At 47.5% G+C, this 27,455-nt stretch overlaps 2 protein-coding genes across 7 annotated transcripts in view; one reads left to right on the top strand and one right to left on the bottom strand.

The window, feature by feature from the left end:
• Positions 1-1,099: 1,099 nt before the first annotated feature.
• On the bottom strand, positions 1,100-13,193 carry C1H17orf80 (chromosome 1 C17orf80 homolog). Of its 6 annotated transcripts, XM_043453798.1 has the most exons (6): positions 12,713-13,063; positions 12,495-12,605; positions 8,927-10,403; positions 5,149-5,241; positions 4,529-4,633; positions 1,100-3,405 (listed from the first exon to the last, which is right to left on the bottom strand). In XM_043453798.1, the coding sequence occupies exons 3-6, from the start codon at positions 10,374-10,376 to the stop codon at positions 3,377-3,379; spliced, it is 1,677 nt and encodes a 558-aa protein (XP_043309733.1). In that variant the 5' UTR covers positions 10,377-10,403; positions 12,495-12,605; positions 12,713-13,063; the 3' UTR covers positions 1,100-3,376. The 6 variants fall into 6 exon arrangements, 5 of the variants coding, with proteins under 5 accessions (XP_043309733.1, XP_043309577.1, XP_043309654.1 ...); XM_043453642.1 differs by lacking the exon at positions 12,713-13,063 and adding an exon at positions 13,070-13,193 and having other exon boundaries at positions 1,100-4,633; XM_043453719.1 differs by having other exon boundaries at positions 1,100-4,633; positions 12,713-13,099.
• Positions 13,194-13,426: 233 nt separating this feature from the next.
• The window catches only part of FAM104A (family with sequence similarity 104 member A), a 17,584-nt gene continuing 3,555 nt past the window's right edge, over positions 13,427-27,455 (top strand). The window contains exons 1-2 of the mRNA XM_043453533.1: positions 13,427-13,718; positions 18,389-18,488. Of these exons, the coding sequence (XP_043309468.1) occupies positions 13,498-13,718; positions 18,389-18,488 (321 nt within the window). The 5' untranslated portion in view covers positions 13,427-13,497. The remainder of the gene's footprint in view (positions 13,719-18,388; positions 18,489-27,455) is intronic.

Genomic DNA, 27,455 nt, shown 5'->3' with positions numbered 1-27,455 from the left:
AGACACACACACACACACGCCACTCCAGTGGTACTTCTGGGTCACGCGGCCTGACCCGCTGCTGTAAACTGGCGATTAAATCAAGTTCTTCTGCATGACAGCTGCTTCCCTGGACAGCTTCCTTAAATTCAGGATTCGATTCTGTGCTCATCTTACGTGAGGGATCATGGGGTAGGGAGTGGAGGTAGATGGCACCAATGAGGCTTGCCCCAGGAGGTGAGGAAGTGACGTGGGGCAGCGAGCACTGTGTGATCTATGTCATTGTCTAAGTCAGCCCCCAGGGCAGCCTAACCCACGGGGCGAGGCCTGGGGAGGCCAGGCTGGGCCCACTGGAGGAACAGAGGAGGGACAGTGTGGAAGGACCAGGCCCCCTGGTCTTGCAGACACAGGCAGCTGCCTCGTCCCGCTTGGTGGGAGGGGAGAGGGCGAGGGGCAAGGCCGTCCAAGAGGACGCTGGCCCAGGAGACAGCTCCTCCCTGGGCTGGTATGTGACACATGGCACACAGCCAGATCACTAACCTCAGCCTGCAGCCTCTTTCTGGGGGAGTGTGACGGCCAATTCGGCCCCACTGGGTGGGCGTGGACGGCCGGCAGGGGGCTTGGCTGACGGAAGCAAGTGCCCGGGTGGTAGCTGCAGTTTGGCTGGAAGGTGGTGGGCCTCTTGCTGGATCCCAGTTTAGGACTGGACGTAGGACGAGGCCACAGGTGTTAGCACACGTGGTGTTCTTTCATTCCTACTATGCTGAGACTTCTCAGCTCACCGAATCTCTGCAGAGTAGGTATAACTGTCCCCGTTTTACGGCCTGGAACAAGGAGGCTCCAGTTAGATCGCTTGTCCAAGGACAGAGGTGCTCCTCATCTCACAGGTGAGTGTCCAGCAGAGGCACGCAACCAGAACAGATTAATATTTTGTTATGGAGAGTGGCAGTAGTAATATGTAGGAGCAACACTGTGTCGGGGGAGAAGCAGGTATTGAAAGTAACTTAGGGTTACCAGGTAAAGCTAAGGAAGTTATCAGGTTACCAGGTAAACCAGGAAAGGAAGGCGTGATAAAAATAATGACAGCAGATAGGGCTTCCCAGAATATAAAACACTCCACTTACGATACAACAAACTGATTTTATTCGCAATAGCTGAGAATTTTTATATATATAGAAAAACATACTCTCTGCAGTAAAGGCAGGATTAATCTCAAGTGGGCAGCAGGGATACCCCGTTTCCCCGGCCACGCGCGTTAGAGCAGGGCGGTCAGGTGCTGTGGAACACGGGCGGGGGACAGGACCTGCCCTGGAGTCCAGGACAGGGGAGCCTGGGTGTCACCGTGACCTCAGCTGCAGCGGGGAGGGGAGGCAGATTCTCAGGCTGCGTTTCCTGGGGAATTCATGCAGCCGCTCTGGAAGCAGAAATCTAAGTGCTGCTGCTCACCCTGGGAAGCTCCCACCAGCGTGCTGGTTTCTTCACGGTAGTGACAAATATGATCTCGACAGGTACCAAGTCCAGAAAGGCTCCTCCTGAAACGTGTCCCAGCCCCAAACACTTTAGCGCGGACCCCCGGTCGTCTTCATCCCTCCGACGCAGCAGCCCGTGAGGCGTCCTGCTGGCCCAGGGCGGGGGTCAGCAGGCTTTCCGTGGAGGACCAGAGTGGAACCATGTTCCGCTCTGCAGGCTCTGCGGCCTCTGCTGTGATGGCTCAGCTCTGCTGCACCTCACCAACAACCCAGGCTGTGTCCCTGAGACCTCACATACGAACAGGCCCACGCTGGCTCATGCCTGTGGGCTCTCGTGGTCTGCTGACCCTGCTGGGGCAGGAGAGGACCCTCGCAGAGGTCGTTCCCACCCACCTCTGCACCGAGTGGCTCTGACCCAGAGTGAGGCAGAGGGGGGCTGCCGGAGGGCCTCCTCCCTGCGCGTCTCTTCTGGGGCGTTTACAAAGAAAGGCCACAGAGCCCTTCCCAAAGCGGCTTCCAGTGACATTCTCAGTCACACTGAACTAAACTACCTACCTCTATTTTACTTCTACTTCTACCATACTCTTCCTCAACTGTGAATTTTTCCTCGTGGAGAATTCCAGTACACCTTCTCCCTAACCAGGAAAATTTGATGCAGAATTAAATTACTCCCACTGGGGACAATTAGAGAGGGCGGGGAGGCAGGGGACTGAAGAACAGAAACGGGAGATAAAGCCAGCATCGAGTTCTGGGAAGAGAGCGGGGAAGAGAGGCGCAAATGCGCGAGAGCTGGCTTTACGACGGCACGCCTGCTTTCTTGTAGTTCTGGAGGAGCGGGGGCAAAAGGGGCTGAACGCGTGTTCTGGCCTGAGGATCAGAAGCAAAGCAAATACACAGACTCACTGGTCCATCAATAGCAGCACATCTGTATCTGAGACATAATCAACCCTTGATACTGGAAAAGGATTGGAAAACCTTATCCGTTTGCGTGATCTACCTTAGATTTCCACGAAGCCTTTATCAGTATATCCAAGTTATCGTCTGGGGTCCAAAGCAGAAGTCGTAGAACGGGAACGACACCAAGTATTCTGACCAGGGAAGCAACCCCGAAGCCCACCCTCCTTGCACAGCCCTAACGCAGTGGGAGGAATGTGCAAACATTTCATTCAGCTTCCTGGGGGGTGTAAGGGTGGGATTCTGAAACGCTTTCAGGAAGAGATGAGAAGCAGAAACCATTTGCCCACTGCTATACTCACTGCAGATGCGGAAAAGGTGATTTAACATTCTGTGGAGTGTGCTGTTTTAATCAGCTTAAAAAAAAAAAAAACCACCTACCAAGGATTTTTCAGAGGCTCACCTGCAACTCTGAACCCACTCTCTTGCTGGTTCCTCACAGCTGCCGAGAGCTGGTCAAGGACCCAGAGGAGCCCACCCATCCCCAAGGGGGAAGGGTCTGATGTGAGCTGACTCATAGCCACTTCACATGCTCTTCTGAATCAGTATCCGGCAGGGAAGAACAGGACGATGCCAAGATACAGACAACAGTTTTGGGGAGAAATGATTTAGAATTGGGATTATTTTTACCGGGAATTCGGAAACAGCTATTTAAAATGTTTAATGATGAACTCCTGTCATCTCCTTGTCTTCTTGAATAACATCCGCCTTTATGATTAAACAACCTCAAGTTTTTCTCCAAAACTTTCAGTCACTTCTGAGAACAAGCCAAAAGAAATATCCAGAGAGAACCAGAGCTGTCCACATTAAAAAAACAACCACCTGGCTCCCTCGAGAACGGTTAGATTCCAGTACTTTTATTCTTTCCGCTCTCTCTCCCTGCCCCCAGGACAGTTTTCCGCTCTTCAAACGCGCTCTGCAGTGTCCCCACCGTCCTCGACTCGGAGCGCCAGCTTCCCCACGTGGCGTCTAGGTCAGCGCCGCTTAGGCCAGCGCTGCAGCTCTTGGGATAAACAGAGACAAACGTAAGGGTCTACGAGGCTGTTCCCTGACGGCTTCTACCTCTTGCCCCTCAAGATCATCCCCTTGTGTTTGTTTTATAAATTTAGAAATAAAGTCTTAGGTACAGGGGTAAGTTTCTGCCTCACTTTCCTCGCTCTCAATTTAAAGATGTGAAACAGAAACTCCAGCATCACCTGAACAGTCTCTTTTTCAGGGGAGGCTTTTTCCCTGTGAAAGAAACGACCTGGGATTTTAGGCCCTGTGATCAGAAAGGAACTCCTTTCTGTGAGGCGAGGGTGGGCAGCCGTGGCTGGCCAGTCGGGACGTGAGTGCCCGCTGCAGACGCGACCCGCGCCGTGACCCGCGCCCTGCGTCTTGGCACCGCATCAGTCGCCAAGCCCAGCCAGAGTCAGACCCGACATTCTGGAAGCTTCTGAGTTCTACTGGCCTCTAATGTTAATGACGACCTTACCCTTTTGCACTCAAAGTTTTCATCTGAAAGCAATTGGATTTTGTCTGTTGTGGAAGAATACTGGGACTTTTTTGATTTCTTTAATACAATAATACTTTTTAAAAATGAGCACACGTTATCTGGAATTAAAAGAGCAGTGAAATCCAGGCATTTTCCTTCTGGTAAGATTTGGAGCAAGTTGAAATGCGTAACTAGAAAAAGGTGATTGTTCTTTTTAACGTTAAAAGTAGATTAAATAAAACAGCTCTCAGCCTTAGACACACTGGTAAGTGACAGTTTGCTTCTCATCTCTTAGGGTATAAAGCTATTTGGTTTCCATCCTAAAAAGAAGTTCTTAGGAATCAGAAAGTCATAGAGAAGAGCCCTGATCCTCCAACAGGCAAACAGCTTTAAGCAGAAGACACAAACGCACCCAATCTCCAGGGACCATCTTCAATGGAGCATGAGAGCGGTTATGTAAACTCTAGTCAAATCTTATCAAGGCCATTAGAACCAAAACCTCCAATAAAAAAAAACCCCAGAGCCTTGGGCAACAGCTTGTTCATTAGGGCGCGTCAGACAATGCAAAACTGAAAAAAGCAATTCAGAAAATCCCGCAGAGGTGCATGTCATGGGCTGTGCCCTGCTACTGAGGATACAGAGTGAGGCTTACTCAGGTGCTTGAAGCTCCAGCTGCAGCCGAGGACGAAGCAGCCAGCGAAGAGCAAGGTGAGGCCACCGACTCCGCTCCTCACCGTGGTGCGGCACCGGATCCAGCCTGTTGGCAGAGAAGCAGGGCTCACGTGAGAGGGCAGGCACCGGGCCCTCGTCCGCAAGGGGCTCAAGTCACCCGGTCAGCTCAGGCGAAGGAATCGCTACGCGAGGAATTTACATACTACTGTCCTATATAGATGTGTTTTAAAACAAATGAAAAGGCAAAACCCAGAAGACCTTAATTTTAATCAATTTCAATTAGTCACTCTTGTTTTGGGGAATCTGGTTAAGTTTCACGGGGAGGAGATGAATACAAGTGGTCTTGCAGCTGAGCCTTCCCGGCTTGGGGACCGTGAGTATCCCCAAGAGGTGGGCAGGTACTGAAAAAAGTGAAACCTGTTTGATAAAGCAGTGCTTTAATCGCGTCAGACTCCAGGATGAAGAAAGGCAAGGAGGAAGAGGGGAAGCTCGCAAGGCTGTCCTTTTCTCGTTCTTGAGCCGGGCTGTGACAGCCATGGCTGAAGGAAGAGAAAGTCTGGAACCACCAAGACAGCCTTGCAGGCGCGACTCGGGCCTCACCTGAGTGGACAGCTCCCAGGAGCCTCCTGAGAGAGGAGCCGGCCGGGGCTTCCAAACTCCTTACTGCCGTCGAGCTTCTTTCCAACCAAGGAACTAGGGTTCCAAACAGAAGTCACTGTGAAGCTCATCTAAATCCGTCCTCTTCCCCAGCGCTCAGTGCCCGAGGTCCCCAGGGCGAGGCTGTGGGAGAAGTACATGCTCAGTAGTGGATGAGAGTCTGCCCTGGGCTGTGAACACGTGCGCATCGGAGGCCAAACCACCTGATCGGCGTCAAGAAAAGGTTCTTCGGCAGACTAAGGGGCCTGAGGGATCGGGACCTGGATCATCTCTCATCTGATGAGTACAGCACCCAGATGATCTCGTCTGCTAAACACCTTCTCAGCCAAGAGCACGGCCTGCTACTGTCATGGTGATTCCTCGTTACTACGGCCGACAGCTAACAGGTCTACTGTATCAGCCCATCACCACCGCTGACCAGCACACGCTTATTTGTGTTCGATACGGGAATAACTAAAGCAGAACCAGGAAGGCGGGTTTCTGCTATGTACTTACATTTCCCCTGCTCTTGCGGCTTTCCACATTTAATGACAGGCAGGGAATCTCTACTATTGCTGGTTCTCTGGTCTTGGTTTGGTTCATTAGGATACAGTGTAAATTAAAACAAATATTTACAACTGGTTTGGCAGGTGTGGTGAAGTTGCTGCAGATGTAAAAATACTATGCAAATGATCATCCATTTATTAAAAATGGCAAGAACCATGCTGGCTTCCCGTTAACCACACAAAAGCTATTTCTCTTGCAAGGTGAAGATTCCTTTAGAAAACAAAGCATGACAAGACTCATCCAGCTCAGAGAAGTGACACAGCTCCAGGAAACCTGCGATGGCCCCACCTCCCCCTGGAGTGTCAGGACCCCAGCGGCTCCCAGGGTCTTCTCCAGCCGGCGGAGCCCGCTCGCTTCATTCCGGGTCCAGGCACATAACGCGGATGACATCACTTCAGGCCTGCAGCTGAGATATGTAAGCAGCCCGCGACTGGGAGCACCCAGGCCCAAGCCCACAAAGGTGCTGTTGGAGCTTTTTTCCATGACTCCCTGCCTACCACCCCGATGCTCTGGGTTCTGACCTCCATCCCTGAGGAATGGTCATGAGCCTTGGGCGGCGTGAGCCTTACGCACGGCCGACCCCTGCCTCCTATCCCTCAGACACAGCTCTGCACCTGCCAGCACCGATGTCCGCTCTTTCAAATCCAGGGACGAGGCTCCTGTTGATCAGACGCCAAAAACCCGCAACCGCCGTCTATGACTTAACCGTTCTGATCACCCCTCTGGCCTGGCTATAATCTCAGAGGCATGGTTCGACTCACCTCTCATGTCTCAGGCTGTTGGTTACTCACATGCGCTTTCCTTAAACACACCCTTTTATGGGCTCCTCCAGTAAACAAGGGGACCCAGCCCCGGCCCGTCAGGCTTCTGCTCCAGTTCTAATCCCCACTGCTCCCCGCCCGTTCCCCACAGGCGCCCCTCCTCAAACCCTCACGTGGACACCCTACTGATGGCAGTCACATTTGCAGGTTAGAGAACAGCCTTTATTTAGCTGTTTCTTGGCCTTTGAAAACCCAGGACCCTACAAGGTCTTCCTATTTGACCTTCTGGTCTCCCCATCAGCCAAGTTTTGCTTTTTGTAGTTACACAAACTGTGTTTTGGCTTTTTTCCCCTAAACTACCTTCTCCCTGCCAGTGTGGGAACAGTCCACTGCTGGGTGCCAGGGGCCTGCATCAGCACCAGCATCCAGAAGCTGTTCTCAGACATGGCTCATCTTCAGAGACACAGAGAAAATGCTTGGAAATAAGTTTTGAGGCTTTACTTCAGAATCAGTCTCTGGGCATGACGGCTAGGAATCATATATGTAAAAACCATGTGAAACCTGCCCAGATTTGGGAACTGAGATCTCTCAAACTTCCTGCCCCGAAGCCAAAGCACCGGAATTCTGCCAAAGGCCCAGCTGGCGCCCCCAGCCCAGCACTCTCAAAGTGGCTGGTGGCCTGCTGAGGGCTCTCAGACCCTGGACCTTGTTGAGTCTCCTGAGATTGAAATCTTGAACTTTTGAAATCCACTTACTCTCAGGCCAGAAAACAACTCCTCTTGGTAGTTACATTCATGAGCATCTATCTCCCCGAAGTTCCAAAGACGGCTCCTCATGCCGGCGAATCCCACAGGCTCATCTCCCTCACTCCTGATTTACCGAAGCCCAGCTTGGGGGCACCCTCGGACCTCCACACCTAGGTCTCCAAACACAGCCGCTGTTCTTCGGCCACGAGAGCATCTCACTCTACCCTGCTTCATCAAGATGAAGGCCCTGGGTGCCTTTCGGTCGGGGCAATCACCTCACCTCGGTCTGCTTGGGTACCTGACATGTGAGGGCTAGCTGTGCACTGGAGCTTCCCCCTGGAGGAAAAGGTAAGTGACCACAGCCTGGAGCCCAGAGTCCAGCAGGAGAAATGCTTCCTGGAAATGCCTGGCAGAGACCCACCAAGTGACCTTTGAGACTAACTGAACCCTGGGCAAGTTACTCACCCTCTCTGAAACTCAGTTTCCTCGTCTGTAAAAGGGGATGACAGCCATCTCCCAGGACTGGCTTAAGATCCCTTTAGGTAACTGAGACAAACGCACAGGTACCCCAGCACATACAGTCACCCCAGTAACTTGTTACCTCCCTGGCCCTGCCTTTAAGTACCAAAGGGACAAGCCGCTTCCGAGAGAGGAGGAGGAAGGCTCATCCAAGGTCTCGCCTGACCCACAGTCTGTATGGCCCAAACTCTTCTGCAACAACTGCCTGCAAGTGCAACTTCAACCTGTGGCTATCAGGGACAGCCACTGCTGGGTGAGGTTATGAAGCTTTCTGAGAAGCCACGCCCCCTTTTTAATCCTTGTAGAGTCCATGGCCTTGAAGTCCTTGAGCAAATGACGAATTAAATCTTGACTTTAACTGAGGGGTCACCAGGGTCTCCTCTGGGGTCTCCTGTTCATTCGCTGGCAGCACTGAAGTCTGAACATTAATGGTGAAGCCAACTTCAACGGCCTTTTGGTTTATAACAGAATCAGAGGCCGTGAGATGGCCACACATTCCCCCATACAGAAACCCAACCTAAGCACACACTGCAGGCTGTGAACAATAAGAGAACAAAATCCTTCTCCGCCACAACTCTGGAAGCGCATGGACTGCTGCCTGCTTCTGGCTGCATCCCTCCCCTGATCTCACCGGCTCATCCTCAACCCCCCACTGCCTTGACTGCCCTGCCTCCCACTTCAGCTTTAACCCCAGCCTGGCCCCACATCCAAACGCCCCATCTGCCGCTAGAGCCGCTAGGTACTGTGTCTGACCACATGCCCACAACCTATTTTCTGCCCAACCTGGTCCTGACTGAAATCTAAGCACAGCACACCCTGAAGTCTCTATGCTTCTCCTGAGTCTGTCAGCATGAAAACCCACCCAATTTCTAGAAGAGGCTGTGCCTCTTCCAAGTGTAGATGGTCAGGTGTTCCCAGCATCACCGGCCAGCCTGTTGTCCTGCCTTCAACTCTTGGTGGAGGGGAGGGGAAAATGAAGAACCACCCTTAAAACTGACCCCTGGGAGCAGGAAGTCATGTTCTGAGAACAGTGACAAGTGCAGCGGCCTGGAACGCGTAAGTACGAGAAAGAGGAGGCTAGCCTTCTGAACCTCATTAACTCAGAAGGCACAGAGCCGCCTGGACAAGCTTAAACCTGCGCATGCTTACCTTGGGAGAGTCTCTCGCCATGGGGACTGATGACAAGCAGGGGCTTCTGGGCCAGGCTGCTCCAACGCTGGGGCCTCTCTGGCAGCACCCCAAGGCCGAGATAACCAGAATAGAGCTCTGGAAACCACTCCAGCCCCAGGGCGCTCGACAGGCTCTGACCGGGCAAGGGGCTTCTGGAAGCATGGTGCTGGGCTGAACGTGCGGACTGCAGACCCCGGGGGCGCGATGCTGGGGGCTGAGAGCCCAACTTAGTTGTCAGAGAAGCCCACTCCTCACCCTCCATCAATGCCTTCACAGCAGGGACTCGATTCTGGCTGCCGGCTTCTGCTTTCTCTTCCTGGAGAAATTTTATAGCCAGAGAGGTGGGACTCTGGTTACATGACTGTGCTAGAGGGAGATGCTCAGGGCAAGTTGTGCCCGTTAGTGGGAGCAAGTGTAAACCGGGACCTCTGTCTCGAGGTTTCTTCTCCGTGACTGAATCATGGCTCAGGGAAGCCCAATCCTGCCTTCCTGTCACAGATACCCTTTTCTCCACACCTCCTTGGCTCCCATATGTCTCTGCTCCAAGGTGGAGTGCTTTTCCCTGGTTCTCCCTGCCCTGGCTTTCACCTAAGGGGTTAAGTTTAAAAGTAGCAATCTGTGATTCTGCATTCTTTGCCAGAGTCCTGAAGTCTCTGTCAGTAGAGGCTCCTAAGAGGTGATCCTCAGCCTTGGAATCTCTTTCTCTGCCTGACGATGACTTGTTTCCTCTTTGAACCCTGTGACTGCAATTCATGGAAGAACTATGACCATCACCAAGAGGTGTATCAAATAATTTTACGAGAAGGTTCTGTCTTGAGGCATCCACTTTGTCCAGTCTTAAATCAGCTGAAGTGGCTTGTACATCATTAAGTAAGGTTAAAGAATATTTCCTGTCGTGATTTGACCGAGAAGGTGCCACTGGGACAGGAGGTAAAGGTGCTTCAATCTCTGAAGGGTTATCTCCACTTTCTCCTGACTGAGGCAAAGCTTTGGCAAGTTCTTTTGTAGAACTGGTGTTTTCTGACGCAGAAAACTGAGCTGTAGTTTCTCCCTGGAAAGGAACCTTTGGTTTAGTAGCCTTTAACATTTTGAGGGAGGGCTTAACTTGACTCTTGACGTCTTCATCAACCTTGTTATGACTTGCTTTTTCCAAACCAACAGCTAGTGCTGAAGAGGACTTGACTGTCCGTTCTGAATTGTTCCCTTTCAGTTCCGGATTTCTTTTCTTACTGTTTGTCCCTAACTCTTTCTCTTTTGCTTTAATTGGGTCTCTGATTGGCACTTCGATTTTTTTACCATGTGGGCGTGTAGCCGGCTCGCACGGACGAATTTCTTGATCAGCAGGCATAGTTGCTCCTAGCATCTTACAGTGCGGCAAGTGGGATTTCAATCGTTTAAATGGCTTCTTACAGTAAGGACACAGTTCCATCCTGGATGGAACAGCACTCTCCTATTCCTGAAAAAGACAAACACAAGGAGATAGGAAGCATACAGTCTGTAAATACTCATGCCTTAGTTAGGTGTCATACCTTTTAAATTCATTTGAAATAAGCCAGGCTGAAGGACATCTTAAAACATTTATTTTGATTCATTCTTTTTCTTCTATAGGTACAACAAAACAGACAGAGTTGGATTTTAAGGTCAATGTTCCTGAGTCCATTTCTGCTTGGTATTTCAAATTTTTTAACATCTTCTAGGAATCAATCATTACAAAAAATGACCAAAGAGGTTTTTCTACATCCCTAACTAGGAGGCGAGCCAGGCAAAAGGACTTAAATCTAGTGAATTAATAGTTAGTGGAAGGAAAAGGTGTCTAAAATGTCAGCCAGAATGAAATATTTGCTATTTAACTTTGTAGCAAGGCAATTGGATAACACATGAGTGTAAAGAAATTGTTATAAAACACACCATTCAAGGGAAGAAGGTTAAAGAATAAAAGACTATAGCTGTATCTATAGAAAATCCATTGGGGTGCAAGAAAGTATTAGAACTTTAGGTAACTTCCATTACCTAAGCACGAAAAATGAGAATGCTCCTAATGTTTAACACATTAGTAACATGCATGCATACACACAGACACACAGAAGCATAGCTAACGTACGTAATACACAAATGGAGGGAACATGGTCCTGAATTTTTTACTCAGTTTGTACGACAATGGATTAATGGGAAATTTGTTTAGTTTGACACTTTTGTGAAATTTATGCCACATAGAACATTAAAATACAAAAACAAAAGCCCCTAAACCGGGACTTCCTTGGTGGTCCAATGGTTACAACGCTGCACTTCTACTGCAGGGGGCACTGGCTTGATCCCTAGTTAGGGAACTAAGATCCCACATGCTGTGTGTTGCTGGCAAAGAAATGAAAAATACTTAAACCACATACCTTTGGTGCCTCTGTTACACTCTCCAGTCAGGAAAAGGCAGTATTTCATTCCAAAGCTCAGATGAAAGTTACTTGTTTACATTTCTTATTCAATTAAGCTCCAGAAGGTAGGGAAAAGACAGCCTCTGTGCAGAGCTGTATTCTCAGAACTGACCACTGGGCCTGGCCCTGGCCAACCCATTTATCATAGCAACCAACCCACCTTGTCCTACATGAAGTCAGGCAAAATAAAACTGTCTTCTGCCAGTAGACTTTATAGGAATTATTCTTACTTTGCAAGTATCCCTTAGACAATATAATAAATGTTGTGGACCATCTGGGCTTCCCAGGAGGCTCAGTGGTAAAGAACCTGCCTGCCAATGCAGGAGCCGCAAGTTCAATCCCTGGGGAGACCCTCTGGAGAAGGAAATGGCAACCAACTCCAGGATTCTTGTTGGGATAATCCTATGGACAAAGGAGCCTGGTGGGACACAGTCCGTGGGATCGCAAAGAGTCAAACAGGACTAAGCACACATATATATGGACCATTTATTTACAAAGACACACAACGGAACTCAGTCCACAGGCCTTGGACTAACGATTTTAGAAGGGGATTGAGACCTCTGTTAGAGGTGTCTGCCTCCATGCTCTCCATCCTCACTTAATCCTCTTGAGATCTTCCCTGTACCCTCCAGCTGTAACATCTCAACATGGGTGCCTTAATGTTACTGAGTCCAAGTTCGTCTGGTTCCTCGCACCACAGGCCAATAAATCCAGACGAGCTGTTGGTACAAGGACTAGTGACGTTGTTTGGAAAGCCAGCAGACTGAGCAGATGGTGGATTTGTGTACCAAAGAACCATGCTGCCTGAATTACAATTCAGGACTCTTTAATCCTAAAAGGGGAGGGAGGAAAGTCAAACACTTCCTGTTTCCCATCACCCTGCCGAGGGGTTGTGTTCATTTCCTGCCTGCAGTCATTCACAGGTGAGCCTGGTCAGGCTGTTTCCTTGGAGCTAAACAGAGGTATTTTAGCTTCATGCCCAAATCCCCTTCCTGGGAGGCAGGAATCCCAGAAATGGACCATTAGGTATAATTTGAGATTATAAATAACATCCCTTTAGGGATTAATTTGCGCTAGAATACAAAGGTCCTTTTCTACTACATTAACTATTTTCTTACCTGAGTTTTTGTAGAAGGATGCTAATTTTGCGCTTGCTTCTCCTGTACCCGCATGCTCCACGACCGCCGTTACCCAGGTGGGCAGGGTGAATTCGAAGTTAAGGTCAGCCTCTGAAAGACACAATTAGGGCAGTCACTCGAATGAATGAAATGAATGAGAGGAACAAACTACTGGGACAAATCAAAAATAACGGGTGACACCAGTAGGGCACTTCTACCTGGCGGTCCCGGAGAGCAGACGTGTGACCAGCCTCCTGGGCACCGGGCTGACCTCAGAGTCCTCCCTCCCGCGCCTTCCAGTGGGCTTTTCGGCCCCCGTCTCCCTTGCTTTTCCAGGAGAGCAGTCGGGCGACTTCCAGGGAGTGGGTGGGACCTCCGAGCAGCTCCGGGGGCCCGGCCGGCCGCCCCGCGGCCTCCCCCAGCCCCGGGCGCCGGAGCCGCCGGGGCGCCGAGCCTTCGGCTTCAGAAAGCCCTCCCCTCACTCTCCTCTCGCCTCCACATCCGCGTCCAGGCCCACAGCGGAGGCCACAGACAGCACCGCCGCCTGTGGAAACTCCGCCCGGGCAGCGCCTCACCTCGCGAGACACAAAAATCCCAGCAAGTCCGGCAATGAGCTCCCTCAGCGCAGCCCACGCGACGCGGCCCAACTCCCCGGACTAGGCCCTGGGACAAGCCGTCTACACCACTGCCTGATGCTTCTCCGCCGTTTTTTTTTTTTTTAAACTGTGACTTCACAGGGATTTAAATAAAAGACTTGTATCATATGATTATAATACGGTTTAATTTCATTTAAGCCTGGCTGGACTATTACGCCGGCCCGTCTCGGCTGCAAAACAGGCAGAATTCCGGGCCACCTCTAACGGGGTCCTCTTTCCCAGAGGCTCCTGGTCGCTCCTCCCCACCCCCCCGAGCCCGCCTCTTCCTGTGGGCGGGGCTACCGGTCGGCGCGGCTGGGCTCGCGCCACTGCGCACTCGCGGGAGGGCGGTACCACGGCGCGGCGACATGGGGGGGCGCGGAGCAGACGCCGGAAGTAGCGGAGGGACGGGTGCCCCCGAGGGGTACTCAGCGCCGGCCGCCTCCGCCAGAGCCGCGGCCAAAGCCAAGGCCCGAGGGGGTGGGCGTGGCGGCCGCCGGAACACGACGCCCTCCGTTCCCTCTCCTCGCGGAGCGGCGCCGCGTCGCTCGTCTCCATCGGCTGCCATGAGCGAGCGCCTCCGCCCCAGGTGTGTGCAGGGCACCCTCTTCCCCTCAGCCCCTCGCCGGGTGTTGTGTCCTGGGGTACACGGAGCCGAGGGAGGCACGACGCTGTGTCCGACCAAGCCTGGGCCCTGCGGGTCTCGTGTGGGTGCCTTGCCGTCCGGGCGGGGAGAGGGGAGGGATGCTCGGCTGACTGGGAACCTGGTCCCCAGGGGCGCCGAAGCGGTGACTCCTCAGGGTCCGGGGTCGCCCCTCGACCCCATCTTTTCTCCCCCGGCCCCCCGATCTTTCCCTGTTTGAAATGAAGTCCGGTCGGTCCCGGCGGAGAAGGGGGCCCCAAAGCTTCCCTGTCCTAAATTTAGGAAGGTGGGGGGTTGGGAGGAATGGCCGATGTTCGAGAGGAGCCTCTCGAGCGCCTGTGAGGGGACGGCGGGGCGGGGAGCCGGTCTCCCGAAGGTCGGGAAGAAGGACTGGGCTTAACTCCGCAGGACGGAAGGGTTAGGTCAGATCGAAGCCCTTATGCCCTGCTGGGCCGTCGTGGACGCAGAATGGGCGAGGGCCGAAGTGGTGACCTGTGGCTTCCCTCCTCGGCCGTAGCGTGAAGAGCAGGCAGAATTCGAAACAGTTCGGGTGCGGAGCCGTTTGACTCCGAAGGCGGGAGGTAGGGCTGTATTGCGACGCACTTTTCCTCCGAGCCAGGACCCGGGGCTTAACCTAGAGGGTGCTGAGGATTTCTTGATAAGGACTCTGGAGAGTCCGGACCAAGCCGCGATTTTTCTTTTCTTTTTTCTCATTTCTCACCTCTGTGAACAGGTTAGGGAGGAAAAAGTTGGGATTGTACCCCAGAATGGAGAAGTTGGACTATTACTCGGAATTAGAAAAATCCCTCATCGTGGAGTTTGAACTGAAAACTATAGATCACTAAGTCCTGTCTTTTCATTCTTCTGATCGGGAAGCAGATTTAGAAAGCTCAATTGGTTTACCTGGCTCTTTCTAGGCCAATATTTTGGCCATCTGATGCAAAGAACCGACTCATTTGAAAAGACCCTGATGGAAAGATTGAAGGTGGGAGGAGCAGAGGACGCCGGAGGATGAGATGGCTGGATGACATCACCGACTTGATGGACATGAGTTTGAGTAAACTCCGGGAGTTGGTGATAGACAGGAAGGCCTGGCCCTGCTGCAGTCCTTGGGGTCACAAAGAGTCCTACACGACTGAGTGACTGAACTGAAACTTCTAGCTTCACTGTTCTCTTCATTTTTTTTTTTTTTTTCCAAAATAGTCTCAGTGAAGCTGAAGTGAATAAGAAGGGGATTGCCTTGGTAAATTATGCTGTAGGGTTTGTTTCGTCCCTCTTATGTTTTCAGTGATTTCGAATGTAATTGACAGTTTCCACGGGGACCCGGCCCTGGAGCATATTAATTCATGGGATTGAGATTCTGGAAAGCATCTTGGAAGTTCTTTAGGACAATAGTGAAAATCAGGAGTTCTCCAAACTTCTGCATGTTGATTTGGGTCATGTGAGAGGGCCATAAAAACTTCTACTTGTATATGAAATAAGAGTGGGCTGAATTTGAAGTTAGGGGCCCAGTGTACCAACTTGCTACTGAGATTAGTCACGAGATCCTCACGTATAGGAAGCCTGATGTAACTGCCAGTTTTTTCCTTCCCACACCCAGTCTGTACTTCCAGCAGTCCCTCCGGATGTATCACATATCGGAAAAAGTCTAAATATTTCTCTGAAAAACATTCCTTTTATTCAGTGCTGTACACAAATACTCTGGATGCGCTTATACTCCTAGCAGATTCCTTTTATCTTGTTCACACAATCTCACATGGTAGCTTCTTTACTGTGAAAGAAGTCACGTGAGTTGGCAGTGCTTTCTCTGCTCCCACGTGTTTTGTAGTACAGTGGATCAGATCCAGCTGTCTTAGCATCTTCAAGTCGGTTCAGATCTATGGATCTGTTCCCACAATTTTAAGAGGAAGGGTTGGTCTATGATGGTGGATTTTCAGACAGGAGGGGTGGCTGTGGGTATGTGCGCCTGTGCTTGCTCAGTTGTGTCCAACTCTTTTCAACCCCATGGACTGTAGCCCGCCAGGCTCCTCTGTCTATGGAAGGATGTCCAGGCAAGAATGTCGGAGTAGGTGGCCATTTCCTTCTCCAGGGGATTTTCTCGACCCAGGGATCAAGCCTGCCCTTTTGCATCTTCTGCATTGGTAGGCGGGTTCTTTAGGAGCAAAGCACTGGGGAAGCCCTGTGTGGGAGGGAGGCCCCTACTCCAATTAAAACATCCATTATCTCTTTTATAAATTGAAGGATTTTTTTTTTTTGGTAGGGTGAAATAGTTCTGTCATTTTTTAAATAAAGTTTGAAAACCACTAGTCTGTGTATTCTAGGATTTCTTCTGTGCTCAGTCTCTAAGAGGGGACAGGAGGGTTGGAGAGAAGTGAAGTGATGAAAAGTGATGTATTCTGCCATCCTGAGAAGTAACATGCTAAACAATAATCTGTAACTAAATGGCTAGGGAGAATGTAATTAGTTATAGGGTGCTGCTCAAATTATAACTTGGCCTATGGCATTAATGTTAAAAGTTACAATTTGACTGACTGTGTTGAGCATGAAGCTGTGGTTTTGCAACATATTCATGATGTTGTTGAAAGAAATGCTTCAAGGATGAATTCTGCAAAGAGCTTAGAAAAAGGAGAATGAAGAACAGGTAGGGCTCATTCTTAATCCAGAACCACCCAACGGAGAGAACTCCCAAAAGGCCAGAGAGATCCTTCTGGTACCTGGAGACATCAGCTGATTATGAGGCAGGGATATTTCATGTGACTTTCTCAGAGTTTAATTGAAATCTTCAAAACCAGCCCATCCTCTTGACATTCATCGTCTTGTCACCAGAAAGATAATAACCTTATCTCCCATTATAAATGAGGAAATTGGAAAGTTGTAGTCAGGCCCGTGAGTTTGCTAGCAGTGACTCAGCAGCCCCGGCACAATCATCTGTTGGAACGCCGATAAAAGAGGAGTTGGGGGACCGTCACCGTCATTGGAGGAGTTTCTCTCTGGGCGGCAGCTGGCCTTCCACCAGTGTTGGAACTGTTGTCATGTCAGGATGAGTGTAGCGATTTCTTGGTTCAACTAGCACATCCATTTAATGATTATTAAAGCCTGGTATTTATGTAGTTTTTAGCCTCCAGTACTTCAAGGTAAGATCTAATCCCCTGAGAGAAAGGTAAGGAGCAGGTCTTATTTTGTAAACAGCTGAGTCTTAGGATGCTGCAGTCCATGGGGTCACAAGAGTCGGACACAACTGAACTGAACTGAGGCTTAGACTGGTGCAGCCCCCTGCCGGTTGGCTAGTGCTTCCTCAGAATCACACACCCCATGTTTATCATTCCAAGCCTAAACTGGGTCCATACTCATTGATTAATAATATTAGATGCGTTCACAAGTAAGAGAGAATTGAGCTCAGGGTGATAAAATTTTTGCCAACGTCTAGACCTGATCAAAGCCCCTCTACTCATGTAGAATGTGTAACTGTATTGAAGATAATGTGTGTTCAAATTCAGTATTTTCCAGAAAGCTCTTTTACCCTCTAGATAGAGCAACTTGAACCCTGAAGAGTTTTCATTATAACAGCTTATGTTGCTTTGTATAAACCAGCCTCTCTCCAGCTCTGTCCAGTAGAATTTTCTGTAGCTTTTCTGTCCATGGCAAGTGTACTGGAGCGGGTTGCCATTTCCTTCTCTGGGGGCCTTCCCGACCCGGGGATTGAACCCAAGTCTCCTGCGTCGCAGGCGGATTCTTCACTGCTAAGCCACCAGGGCAGCACAGTTCCATGCAGTTTGACTTAAAAGTATACCTCTTTTAATTTATTTCTATTTTCTAACTGGAGTTTAGAAGTCCTAACAGCACTCAATTCTTGCATAGAAAATATACAAACTCTGTCTCCATCATACACCCCAGAATACTTGACCGAGCAACAGGTGTGATTTTTCTTTAAACCTGGATGTTTTAAGCAACTGGTGCTGCAGTATAACGGTAACAAGCTGGTGAAGTAACTTCTCTTACAATACCAGGTGGTGCAGCCAATCATCAAGTTAATGTGTCTGAGAGCCACCTTTGCAGTGATTGTCCAGAAAAGTAATTTGATGCATTAGAGGGCAGAGAGCTTTTGTGTTAATGTGATAATTGGGGGGAAATCAGAGATGAAAGAAAATGAAAGAATAGAGGCTACCTCCAACCTCTAATGCTCTTCCTGTGTAGCACAGTTTTTATAAGGATTTTAAGCGTAAACAGGCAAAGGCAGCCACTCCCGTCTTAGATGTTGTCCCATGGACAGGAGTAAAATTAGAATAACTTGGAATGGTAATTTCAGGAAATGGAGGACGAGATCACCTTAATTAGGTAGAGTTGGAGAGCTTAGTCATCAATGTCTTCCTGCTCTTGTTTATTCCCAGCAAGCATTTCAAATTGTCAGGCTTCTTTTTAGAAATTAGTTGTACTAATTTAAGCTCGACCTTCCTCCTGTTATTTTACATTTTTGCTCTTCTAACTTTTTTGCCTGTTGGGATTATCATATGACAATCTATCTCTTCAGGCAAGAGGGCAAATTAATATGTTTAAATTACAGTTTGAAGTGTGCAGAAGACCAATTTTTTCTTTTTCTCTTTGTGATGTAATTCCAGGAAAAGGAGAAGGAATGGCAGTGAAGAAGACCACCATCTCCCCCCACAGACCAAAAGGAGCAGTAGAAATCCTGTCTTTCACGATTCTTGGGACACAGAGGTAGGAAGTGTGGTGGAGAGCACCTGCTGTTTTCATTGCTTGAGCCGCTTTTGGGTAATGAAAATTATTCTTTGAATAGGGAAAAGTGATCTGAGTTGATTGCAGTGTTTCTGACCTTTTTTTTTTTTCCCTTCTGAGTCATGGCTGTTTTGAGGATGCTACCCACTTTCTCCACAGCAAAACAGCCTGTGTCTGCATGTAGTAATATATACACATGCCCAGAATTTGTATGTTACAGGTTTCATGGACCTCTGAAAGCCCATCTTTGAACCCTTCTTGGTATTTCAGAAGCCAACTTCTTTTCTTTCTTTTTTTTTTTAGATATATGGACCATTTTAAAAGTCTTTGTTGAATCTATTGCCATATTGTTTGTGTTTTGTGATTTGGTTTTTTGGCCTTGAGGCATGTAGGATCTCAGCTCCCAGCCAAGGATAGAATCCACACTCCCTGCATTAGAAAGCAAAGCCCCAACCACTGGACGGGGGACGAGCCTCTGAACTGAGGTTTCCTGGGTGCCTCAGTGTCCCTCCTGTGCACTGAAACGCCTGGTCTGCAGTGAGGGAGGGAAGCCGACCGGATGCTGCTATTATTAATAAACGACGCACCTGAAGCTTTGACCCTCAACAGTTGTTGGCCTGAGAGAGAAACTCCTCACTGCAAAGGTCCCTAAGCACCGGCCTCACCGCTTAAAGCAGAATTTCATGCCTCCCGATTCTCACAGAACCAGAATAATTTGTACTTTAGTTCTTGATAGTAGGATTTGATCTATATCCGGTCTTCAGCAGAAATCCAAAGTAACTCCCTCAAGGAGGGAAAAATCAGTAACTGTCAGGTAGGTAATCCTCATTCAAGAGCATCTGATGCACCCCAGAGCAGACTTGATCCTTCTATGTGGAGACTGAACTTTCTGTAGCTCTTATCCCCCCTTTTAAATCCTTGTATCATTTTTTTTTCCCCTTTAGAGTAGCAGAAAAGTGTTGAGCTGTTGGTTAACGTGGTAACTAGGGAATTTCACAGATGGAAGAAAACCAAAGATTAAAGGCTGCCATGAACATCTAAGGATAAGAATTGAGTCTCCATGATTCTTTTGAGTTAAGACTATTCATTAAAAGAGCATATGATGACTGCTTTGATGCTGTCAGTGTAAACATTTCTTTACTTGTGCCTGTATGTCAGTCCTGCTGTATGATGTTTGCATTAGTTCAAAGGTACAGTAGATCTTTTTATTTATTTATTTATTGTATTGATCTTTTCCCCCCTGGGTCTACAGTTTTAATGCCTGAGAGCAGGAGTATAAATGGTCATTTTTAAAAAAAAATCAATCATTTCTGATCCCTTATTTTGAATAAGACTCCCTAGTATTAGGTTTGGTTGTATTTTGATTGCTGTTGGTAGAGAATGACCCTCACTCCCTTTCTGATACCCATGCATTGGTCTCACAGAAGAAGTTGGTGTATTGTTGTTCAACCTGTGGGTTCGTGTGTGTTGTTCTTACTTGTCCAAAGAATTTGAGTGATTAAACCACTCTGTAGTTATTAGCCAGAAGGGTGGACTGGATTGCCCTGATAATAGTTAACAGTCAGTACAGGTACTTTTCACCTGTCATGGTGACCTGGATTTGCTGGTGGGCCCTCGGTGTCGTCACGTTTACCAGCATCCGCTGCTGGTGAGTAATGTGGCCGGCCGAGCAAACCCCGGGGGTGCTGGAGCGGCAGATGGCAGGGGGTCTTTAAAACAGAGAGTTCAGTCCTGGGTGATTAAATCTACCGCTGGAGTAGGTCATCATGTTTATAGCGTAGAAAGAGCCAGGTTAGGGACATTGGGGTGCTCGTTGGCAATTGTGTACAAAGGGGAATATAATAAGTCATTACTAGTGAATTCTTAATTTTACAATTTGCATAATAAAGTCTGCCGCTGCTGCTGCTAAGTCGCTTCAGTCGTGTCCGACTCTGTGCGACCCCATAGACGGCAGCCCACCAGGCTCTGCTGTCCCTGGGATTCTCCAGGCAGGAACACCAGAGTGGGTTGCCATTTCCTTCTCCAGTGCATGAAAGTGAAAAGTGAAAGTGAAGTCGCTCAGTCGTGTCAGACTTTTCGAGACTCTATGGACTGCAGCCTACCAGGCTCCTCCGTCCATGGGATTTTCCAGGCAAGAGTACTGGAGTGGGGTGCCGTTTCCTTCTCCAATAATAAAGTCTATTATTAGTGAAAATGGGGTCTTTTAATTCTAAGCTAGGGCCAACAAGGTATATTTCTTTAAAATACTTAAGAGAAGCCATTTCCTGTGTCTTTCTTGAAATACTTAAGTTTAGAATTTTTTTTCTTGTAACATGAACAACTTTCATTTGGTTAATTTCCAAAACTCACTGTTTTCTCCTAAATGTAATAATACTGGCAGGTACTGTGAAATAAGACATGAGGTGTTGGAATTATTTTGAACTGTGCCACAAGTTAAGTCATGCTTATCTGTAAAATGGAGATGGTACGGGCCTCTTTTTCCCTCGATTCTAGGAAGCTGAAGAATGTGAACCGACTTGCCAGATTAGTTATGTAAAGAGAAATTTTGAATCTACTTGTACATTTTCTTCCTGTCACTTTGGTGGGTGTTATGATCTCTACTTTTTAGATGGAAAAATTGGGGCACAGAAAAATAAAGTCACTTGCCCAGAGATACATAGCTAGTACAAGGCAGGTCAGTGAGCCCCAGAATATGAGCTACCCACAGTGTGTACCGTCTCCCAGAAGACAGATCAGAAGGTCTGAGGGACTTTGCTAAATATATGCAGGGCTGCTAGGTCCTGGACTTCTCTTGAATCATGGGAACAGAGAAGAGTATTTTTCCCACTTAATGCTCTGAAACTGTATTAGCTCAAAAGCAAGTTTAGTAAAGAAATTGGGGTTTGGTGTTCTTTTTGACTCTGATGGTCTTTGCCTTAAAGATGTTGAATATTTACTCCAGTGGCTTAGATATAATGACTTGGGAGCTTTAGGGTAGTATTTTGAAAATTGAGATATAATTTACAGATATAGGAATAAAAAAGTTTTTTGAAAGCCATTCTAGATGATGCCTGGTAGTTAAGGTCTAAGGCAGGTTCCATTTTCTGTCTGGTGAGTAAGTGAAGTGATTGGTCACTTTGTGCCTTCCCGTTGAGTCCTTTACAAAGGTAGCCCCATTCCCTGACCTCACACAGCGACTGGATGGGTAAAAACTAGCTGAATTTAACTGATTTAGGCTGACCTTCTCTTAGGCTGGCCGTTTCGGTTTGAATTGTAGCTTTGGTTACAGGAATGATGGCTCTTTATTTTCAGCTTGAACATCTTTCTTTACAAATTACACTGGACACTTCTACTGAGTCTGGCCTCTGGTGTGTAGGTAAATGCCTTATAAGTAGCACTGCTATCTGAGTGAATGAAAGCTGTACTGTTTTTAAATTCAAAGACTCCAACTTTAAAAAAAACTTTATTTCACTGTGCCAGGACTTAGCTGTGGCATTCAGAGTCTTAGTTGTGGTATGTGGGATCTAGTTCTCTGGTCAGGGATCGAACCAGGGCCCTCTGCATTGGGAGCACACACTCTTAGCCACTGGACCAGCAGAGAATCCCCCCCCCCGCTTTTTTTTTTAATACTTTTAACTCACCAAGATTGAGCTTTTAAAGATCTTTTGGATCACTGTAAAATCATAGCAAGTAGAGAATGAGAAGATGTGGAAATAAAACAGAGGTGGCTTAATTGGAACAGTCTGTCTTATTCTTGTGTTTACTAGAAGGGAAAATCTTTGATGTCATAACCCTGAAACCCCAAGGGTATTTTATTAGGAGTGTAGAGGCATGACAAAAATAGCCGAACCAGGGGGGTCTGTGCATGGCTACGATTAGGATCCCATAGGTCCTTTTGTCTTAACTGATAAGAATTAGCAGAATGTTAGGTAAATTTTTTTTTTTTTTTGAACAGTGTGAATTTATATGACCCTGGGAATATTTAGCATAGCTTTGTAGGAAGGTATTTTAAGACTTTGTTTTTGCTCATTCTTATCGTTAATCTGTCTCGGGTACTGGACAAAACTGTTTTGGCAGACTCCAGGGTGAGGAGTTAAGGTGGTGTACTTAAAACCCTGTAGCAGGGGACTTCCTTGGTGGCTCAGTGGTAAAGAATCCACCTGCCATTGCGGGTGATGAGGGTTCGGTCCCTGACCTGGGAGGATCCCACATGCCACGGAGCAACTAAGCTCATGCACCCCCGGCTCTTGAGCCTGTGCTCTGGAGCCCAGGAGCTGCAGCTACTGAAGCCCACGTGCCCTAGAGCCTGTGCTCTGCAAGAAGAGAAGCCACCGTGATGAGATGCCCTCGCACCGCAACTGGAGAGCAGACCTGCTCGCCGCAACTAGAGAAAAGCCTGTGCAGCAACGAAGACCCAGTACAGCCAAAAATAAATTTAAATTAATTTAATAAGCTGATGCTGAAGCTGAAACTCCAATACTTTGGCCACCTCATGCGAAGAGCTGACTCATTGGAAAAGACCCTGATGCTGGGAGGGATTGGGGGCAGGAGGAGGGGACGACAGAGGATGAGATGGCTGGATGGCATCACCGACTCGATGGACATGAGTTTGAGTAAGCTCTGGGAGTTGGTGATGGACAGGGAGGCCTGGCGTGCTGCGGTTCATGGGGTCACAAAGAGTCCGACACGACTGAGCGACTAAACTGACTGAAGAAACTATTAAAAAAAACAACAACACAAAAACCCTGTCACAAATTAACTCTGAAATTATTAGGTTGGGGCAAAAGTAATCACAGTTTTTGCATTGTTGAAATTTGCCATTTGATATTGAAATACAGGGCTTCCTAGGTGGTGCAAGTGGTGAAGAACCCACTTGCCAGTGCAGAAGACGTAAAAGACTCCAGGTTCTATCTCTGGGTCAGGAAGACGATCCCCTGGAGGAGGGCATGGCAGCCCACTCCAGTATTCTTGCCTGGAGAATCCCATCAACAGAGGAGCCTGGCAGGCTACAGTCAGTAGGGTCACAAAGAGTTGGATACAACTGATGTGACTTAGCACACATATACATTGGAATACATTCTAAATAAATGTGGTTATGTTATACATCATTTTAATGTGCATTTCTCGCTTTTATGTTTTTTATATGACTTAACTATTTGCTGTTTGTATTTATTTTAGACAATAGAAACGATGTTAGACAAAAAGCAAATTCTAGCAATTTCCTTATTTGAGTTCAAAATGGTTCGTAAAGCAGTGGAGACAACTCTCAACATCAGCAGTGCATTTGGCCCGGGAACTGTAATGAACGTATAGTACGGTGGTGGTTCAAGGAGTTTTGGAAAGGACGAGAGAGCCTGAAGATGAGGAGCGCAGTGGCCGGCCGTGGGAAATCGACAGCGGTCAGCTGAGACCATCGTGAAAGCTGATCGTCTTACGGCTACACAGGAAGTTGCCCAAGAACTCAGCGTTGACGATTCTATGGTCATTTGGCATTTGAAGCAAATTGGAAAGGTGAAAAGGCTCGCTAAGTGGGTGTCTCATGAGCTGATTGAAAATGAAAAAAATCGTAGTTTCGAAATGTCATCATCTCTAATCCTGTGCATCAACAGTGAACCATTTCTCAATCAGATTGTGACGTGTGATGAAAGGTGGATTTTATACAACAACCGGCAACGACCAGCTTAGTGGTTAGACCGAGAAGAAGCTCCAAGACGCTTTGCAAAGCCAATCTTGCATCAGAAAAAGTGGTGGTTACTGTTGGGTGGTCTGCTGCTGATCTGATCCACTACAGCTTTCTGAATCCCAGCGAAAACATTATGTCTGGGAAGTATGCTCAGCAAATTGATGAGATGCACCAAAAACTGCAGTGCCTGCAGCTGGCATTGGTCAACAGAAAAGGCCCAATTCTTCTCCATGACAATACCTGACCACATGTCATGCAACCAATGCTTCACAAGTTGAATGAATGGGACTAGGATGTCTTGCCTCATGTGCCGTATTCACCTGACCTCTCGCCAACCAACTGCCACTTCTTTGTGTCTTGACAACTTTTTGCAGGGAAAACTCCCACAACCAGCAGGAGGCAGAAAATGCTTTCCAGGAGCTAGTCGAATCCCGAAGCAGGGATATTTATGCAACAGGAATAAGCAAACTGATTTCTCGTTGGCAAAAATGTGTTGCTTGAAATGGTTCCTATTTTGGTTAATAAAGATGTGTTTGAGCCTAGTTATACTGATTTAAAATTCATGGTCCGAAACCATAATTACATTTGCACCGACCCAATAACTTTTTAAAAGATCCATTCAAAATGGAGGAACACTCCTTTCAAAAGTGTTAGAAGTGTTAGTCACTCAGTTGTGTCTGACTCTTTTTGACCCCCTGACCTGGGCCCACCAGGCTCCTCTGTGGAGTTTCCCAGGCAAGAATGCTGGAGTGCGTTGCCATTTCCTTCTCCCGGGGATCTTTTCAACCCAGGGATTGAACCTGGGTCTCCCACATTGCAGGCAGATTCCTTTATCGTCTGAACCACCAGGGAAGGCTCACTGTTCAAGTTCTTGAAATATTTGTGATGCGTTGCATCAGCTCCGAGTACGGATAGCTATCCAAGCAGTTTCATCTTGAACCTGACTGTTGCCTTGTTGAGTAATGAGGATACATACATGTTTTTAGGCAGGAACTTCAAACAGATGATGTGGCCTAACTCTGTCTTGTAAGGAGTGACCCCTGTATTTTCTTCCCATGCATATTTAGGAAGTGGTTTTAATTGGCCTACTGAACTCATTTGGAGTCTAATGGGCCCACTGAGAGCTTACCAGACCTGGAGCTCACTCAAGTCACTGGGCACTTTGGGAGCACAGTTTTAAGTTAGAAGACCTGGTGGACTTGGCTGGGATCACCTCTTGTAATTCGCATTCTGCAGTGGCCTTAGGGTGAACTCATTCTCACTCCAGGGATGGAGTGTGTAATACAACCAGCAAGATTTTTTTTTTTTCCTTTTCAGGCTCATGTAAATGAAAAGCACCACTGAACTGGGAGATGGATGTGAGGGGAAGCCGGGGCTTGAAGGAAAATAAAATACGATGTTGCTCTGCTTTTCTAATTAAGAGAAAGCATACAACTCTAGGTAATAAATGTACACATGTATTCCGGCTTGCTCTCTATGAAGCAGAGACTCACTAATTAACAGTCCCGCCTGGGGGACTTTCTAAAGGTTATTAGTAGAAAGAGTCTTCAGAGTTATTTTGTTCCTACCATGGGTATAAATGGGTTCTCTCTCAAACTGAGTTCTCACTGTGAAAGTAAAATTCAGGGCAGCCTAGCTGAGCACCAGGCGCTCTTTACCTCTGCTGTGTCATTGGAGCCGCGTGAACTAAGAAAATAAGCTTTGGCTTCTGTGTCCCCGGCTCCACGGTTTAGATGTATTCTTCTTTCTGCCAGAAACAGCGCGTGTCCCTCTGCCTTCTCTCAGGCGTCTGAGTGTTTTTCTGGTACTTCTCCCTTCCCTGCCCTCCACACAGTCTGATCCAGAAAAGCTCCATCAAGCGGGGGAAATGCATTTTTCTTTCTTGTCTCAGGTTTTCGGGTTTTATAAGACAAAACGATTGATTTCTGCATATATCTTAAGGCTTTGCTAGAGACTTAAAATTCAGTTTTACACCTTCGGGGGTAAAAGGAAATAATGGTCTTTCCTTTATCCCATAAAGTTAAGATCTGTTAGAGTAACTTTTCAGCCTTTTGAACTGGTCCCATAGAAATGCTTCGTTTTGTGATGCGTACGTACTAAATATACTTGTGCATCGTTGAAAAAAGTCTCACAGAACCAGTGCCCTTATCGTGTTGCACTGTTTGATATTATGCTGGTTGCTGCTGGCCCATTCGTGGATGGTGACATATTCCCTGAAGCCCCCGTCCCCCCAAGTGCCAAGACGGGTCTGAGAAGGCAGCAAGTAGGAACGAGTGCACCTCTGAAAGAGATTTGTTTTGTTTTCACCTTTAATGACAGTATGTATGGAAGGTTTTATGTGTATTAAAATAACTTACAAAGTGCATTCACCTGGATTCCCAGGTTTCTCTGTAGGTTCTCTCTTAGTCTAAAAGCATCATCAACCTGCTGTCTGCTAGTGATTGAACTGAAATAGTTCAGAGGTTCTTAAGCTGTTACATTAAATGAGACTAACAGCCTTCTTAAAATGTTACTGATAGTATCATTGTATTTTTTTAAGTCTCAGTCTTAGAGTCAGAAAAAACTGAAGACCTTACTCTCTTGAAGTAGCACTCTTTAGTTCTTTAGCATTTTGTCCTCAAAGAAGTATTTTTTTGTAGAAGCTGTAGAAAATATTTTTTTAAAGTAGGTCTAAATGCTAAATATTTTGGCATGTCTGTCCTTCTAGAATATTTTTGGTGTACTTGTGTGTATACATAAATACTTTGAAAACCAGCAGACCTACTGTACATTATTCTGTAACCTATAAAAAACGATGTTAAAGATCTCTTTCTTCCTCAGTATATGTAAGTCTCCATCATCACTGTTAACCAGCTTCATCGTTAATAGTTTCATTGTTGTGGATTACAATTCATGTATTACATTTTATATACGTTACTTTGTGGTTTCATCAGTTGTCTGTAATTTTAGACATTTAGGTTGTTTCCGTTTTTAGCTATTATAGACAAGGCCACGCTAAAGATTTTAATACATGTCTTTAAAACTCTGAGTTACAGGACACTTAGAACAGCCTAGAAGTTGAAGGTGTCTGTCCCCTCCCTCCCTTTAAGAGCATTTGTACAGCCGCCTTCTCTGTTTATTTGAAGGAAGGTCCATATTTTCTCATAGTAGTGTCACCATTGCTATTAGAGTATGAAATAAAGATAAAAGATAAACTTGACTTACTAGAAACATTCTAGTTTTATCTTGACTTACTAGATTCTAGTTCTTGCCTTAATTTTCAGACAGTGCTTGTAACGAGAAATGGT

This window comes from Cervus canadensis, chromosome 1 (assembly GCF_019320065.1).
Source record: "Cervus canadensis isolate Bull #8, Minnesota chromosome 1, ASM1932006v1, whole genome shotgun sequence".
Classification (NCBI taxonomy): domain Eukaryota; kingdom Metazoa; phylum Chordata; class Mammalia; order Artiodactyla; family Cervidae; genus Cervus; species Cervus canadensis.
The sequence above is the reverse complement of the archived record's forward strand: the minus strand, read 5'-3'. Positions and strand labels throughout refer to the sequence as shown.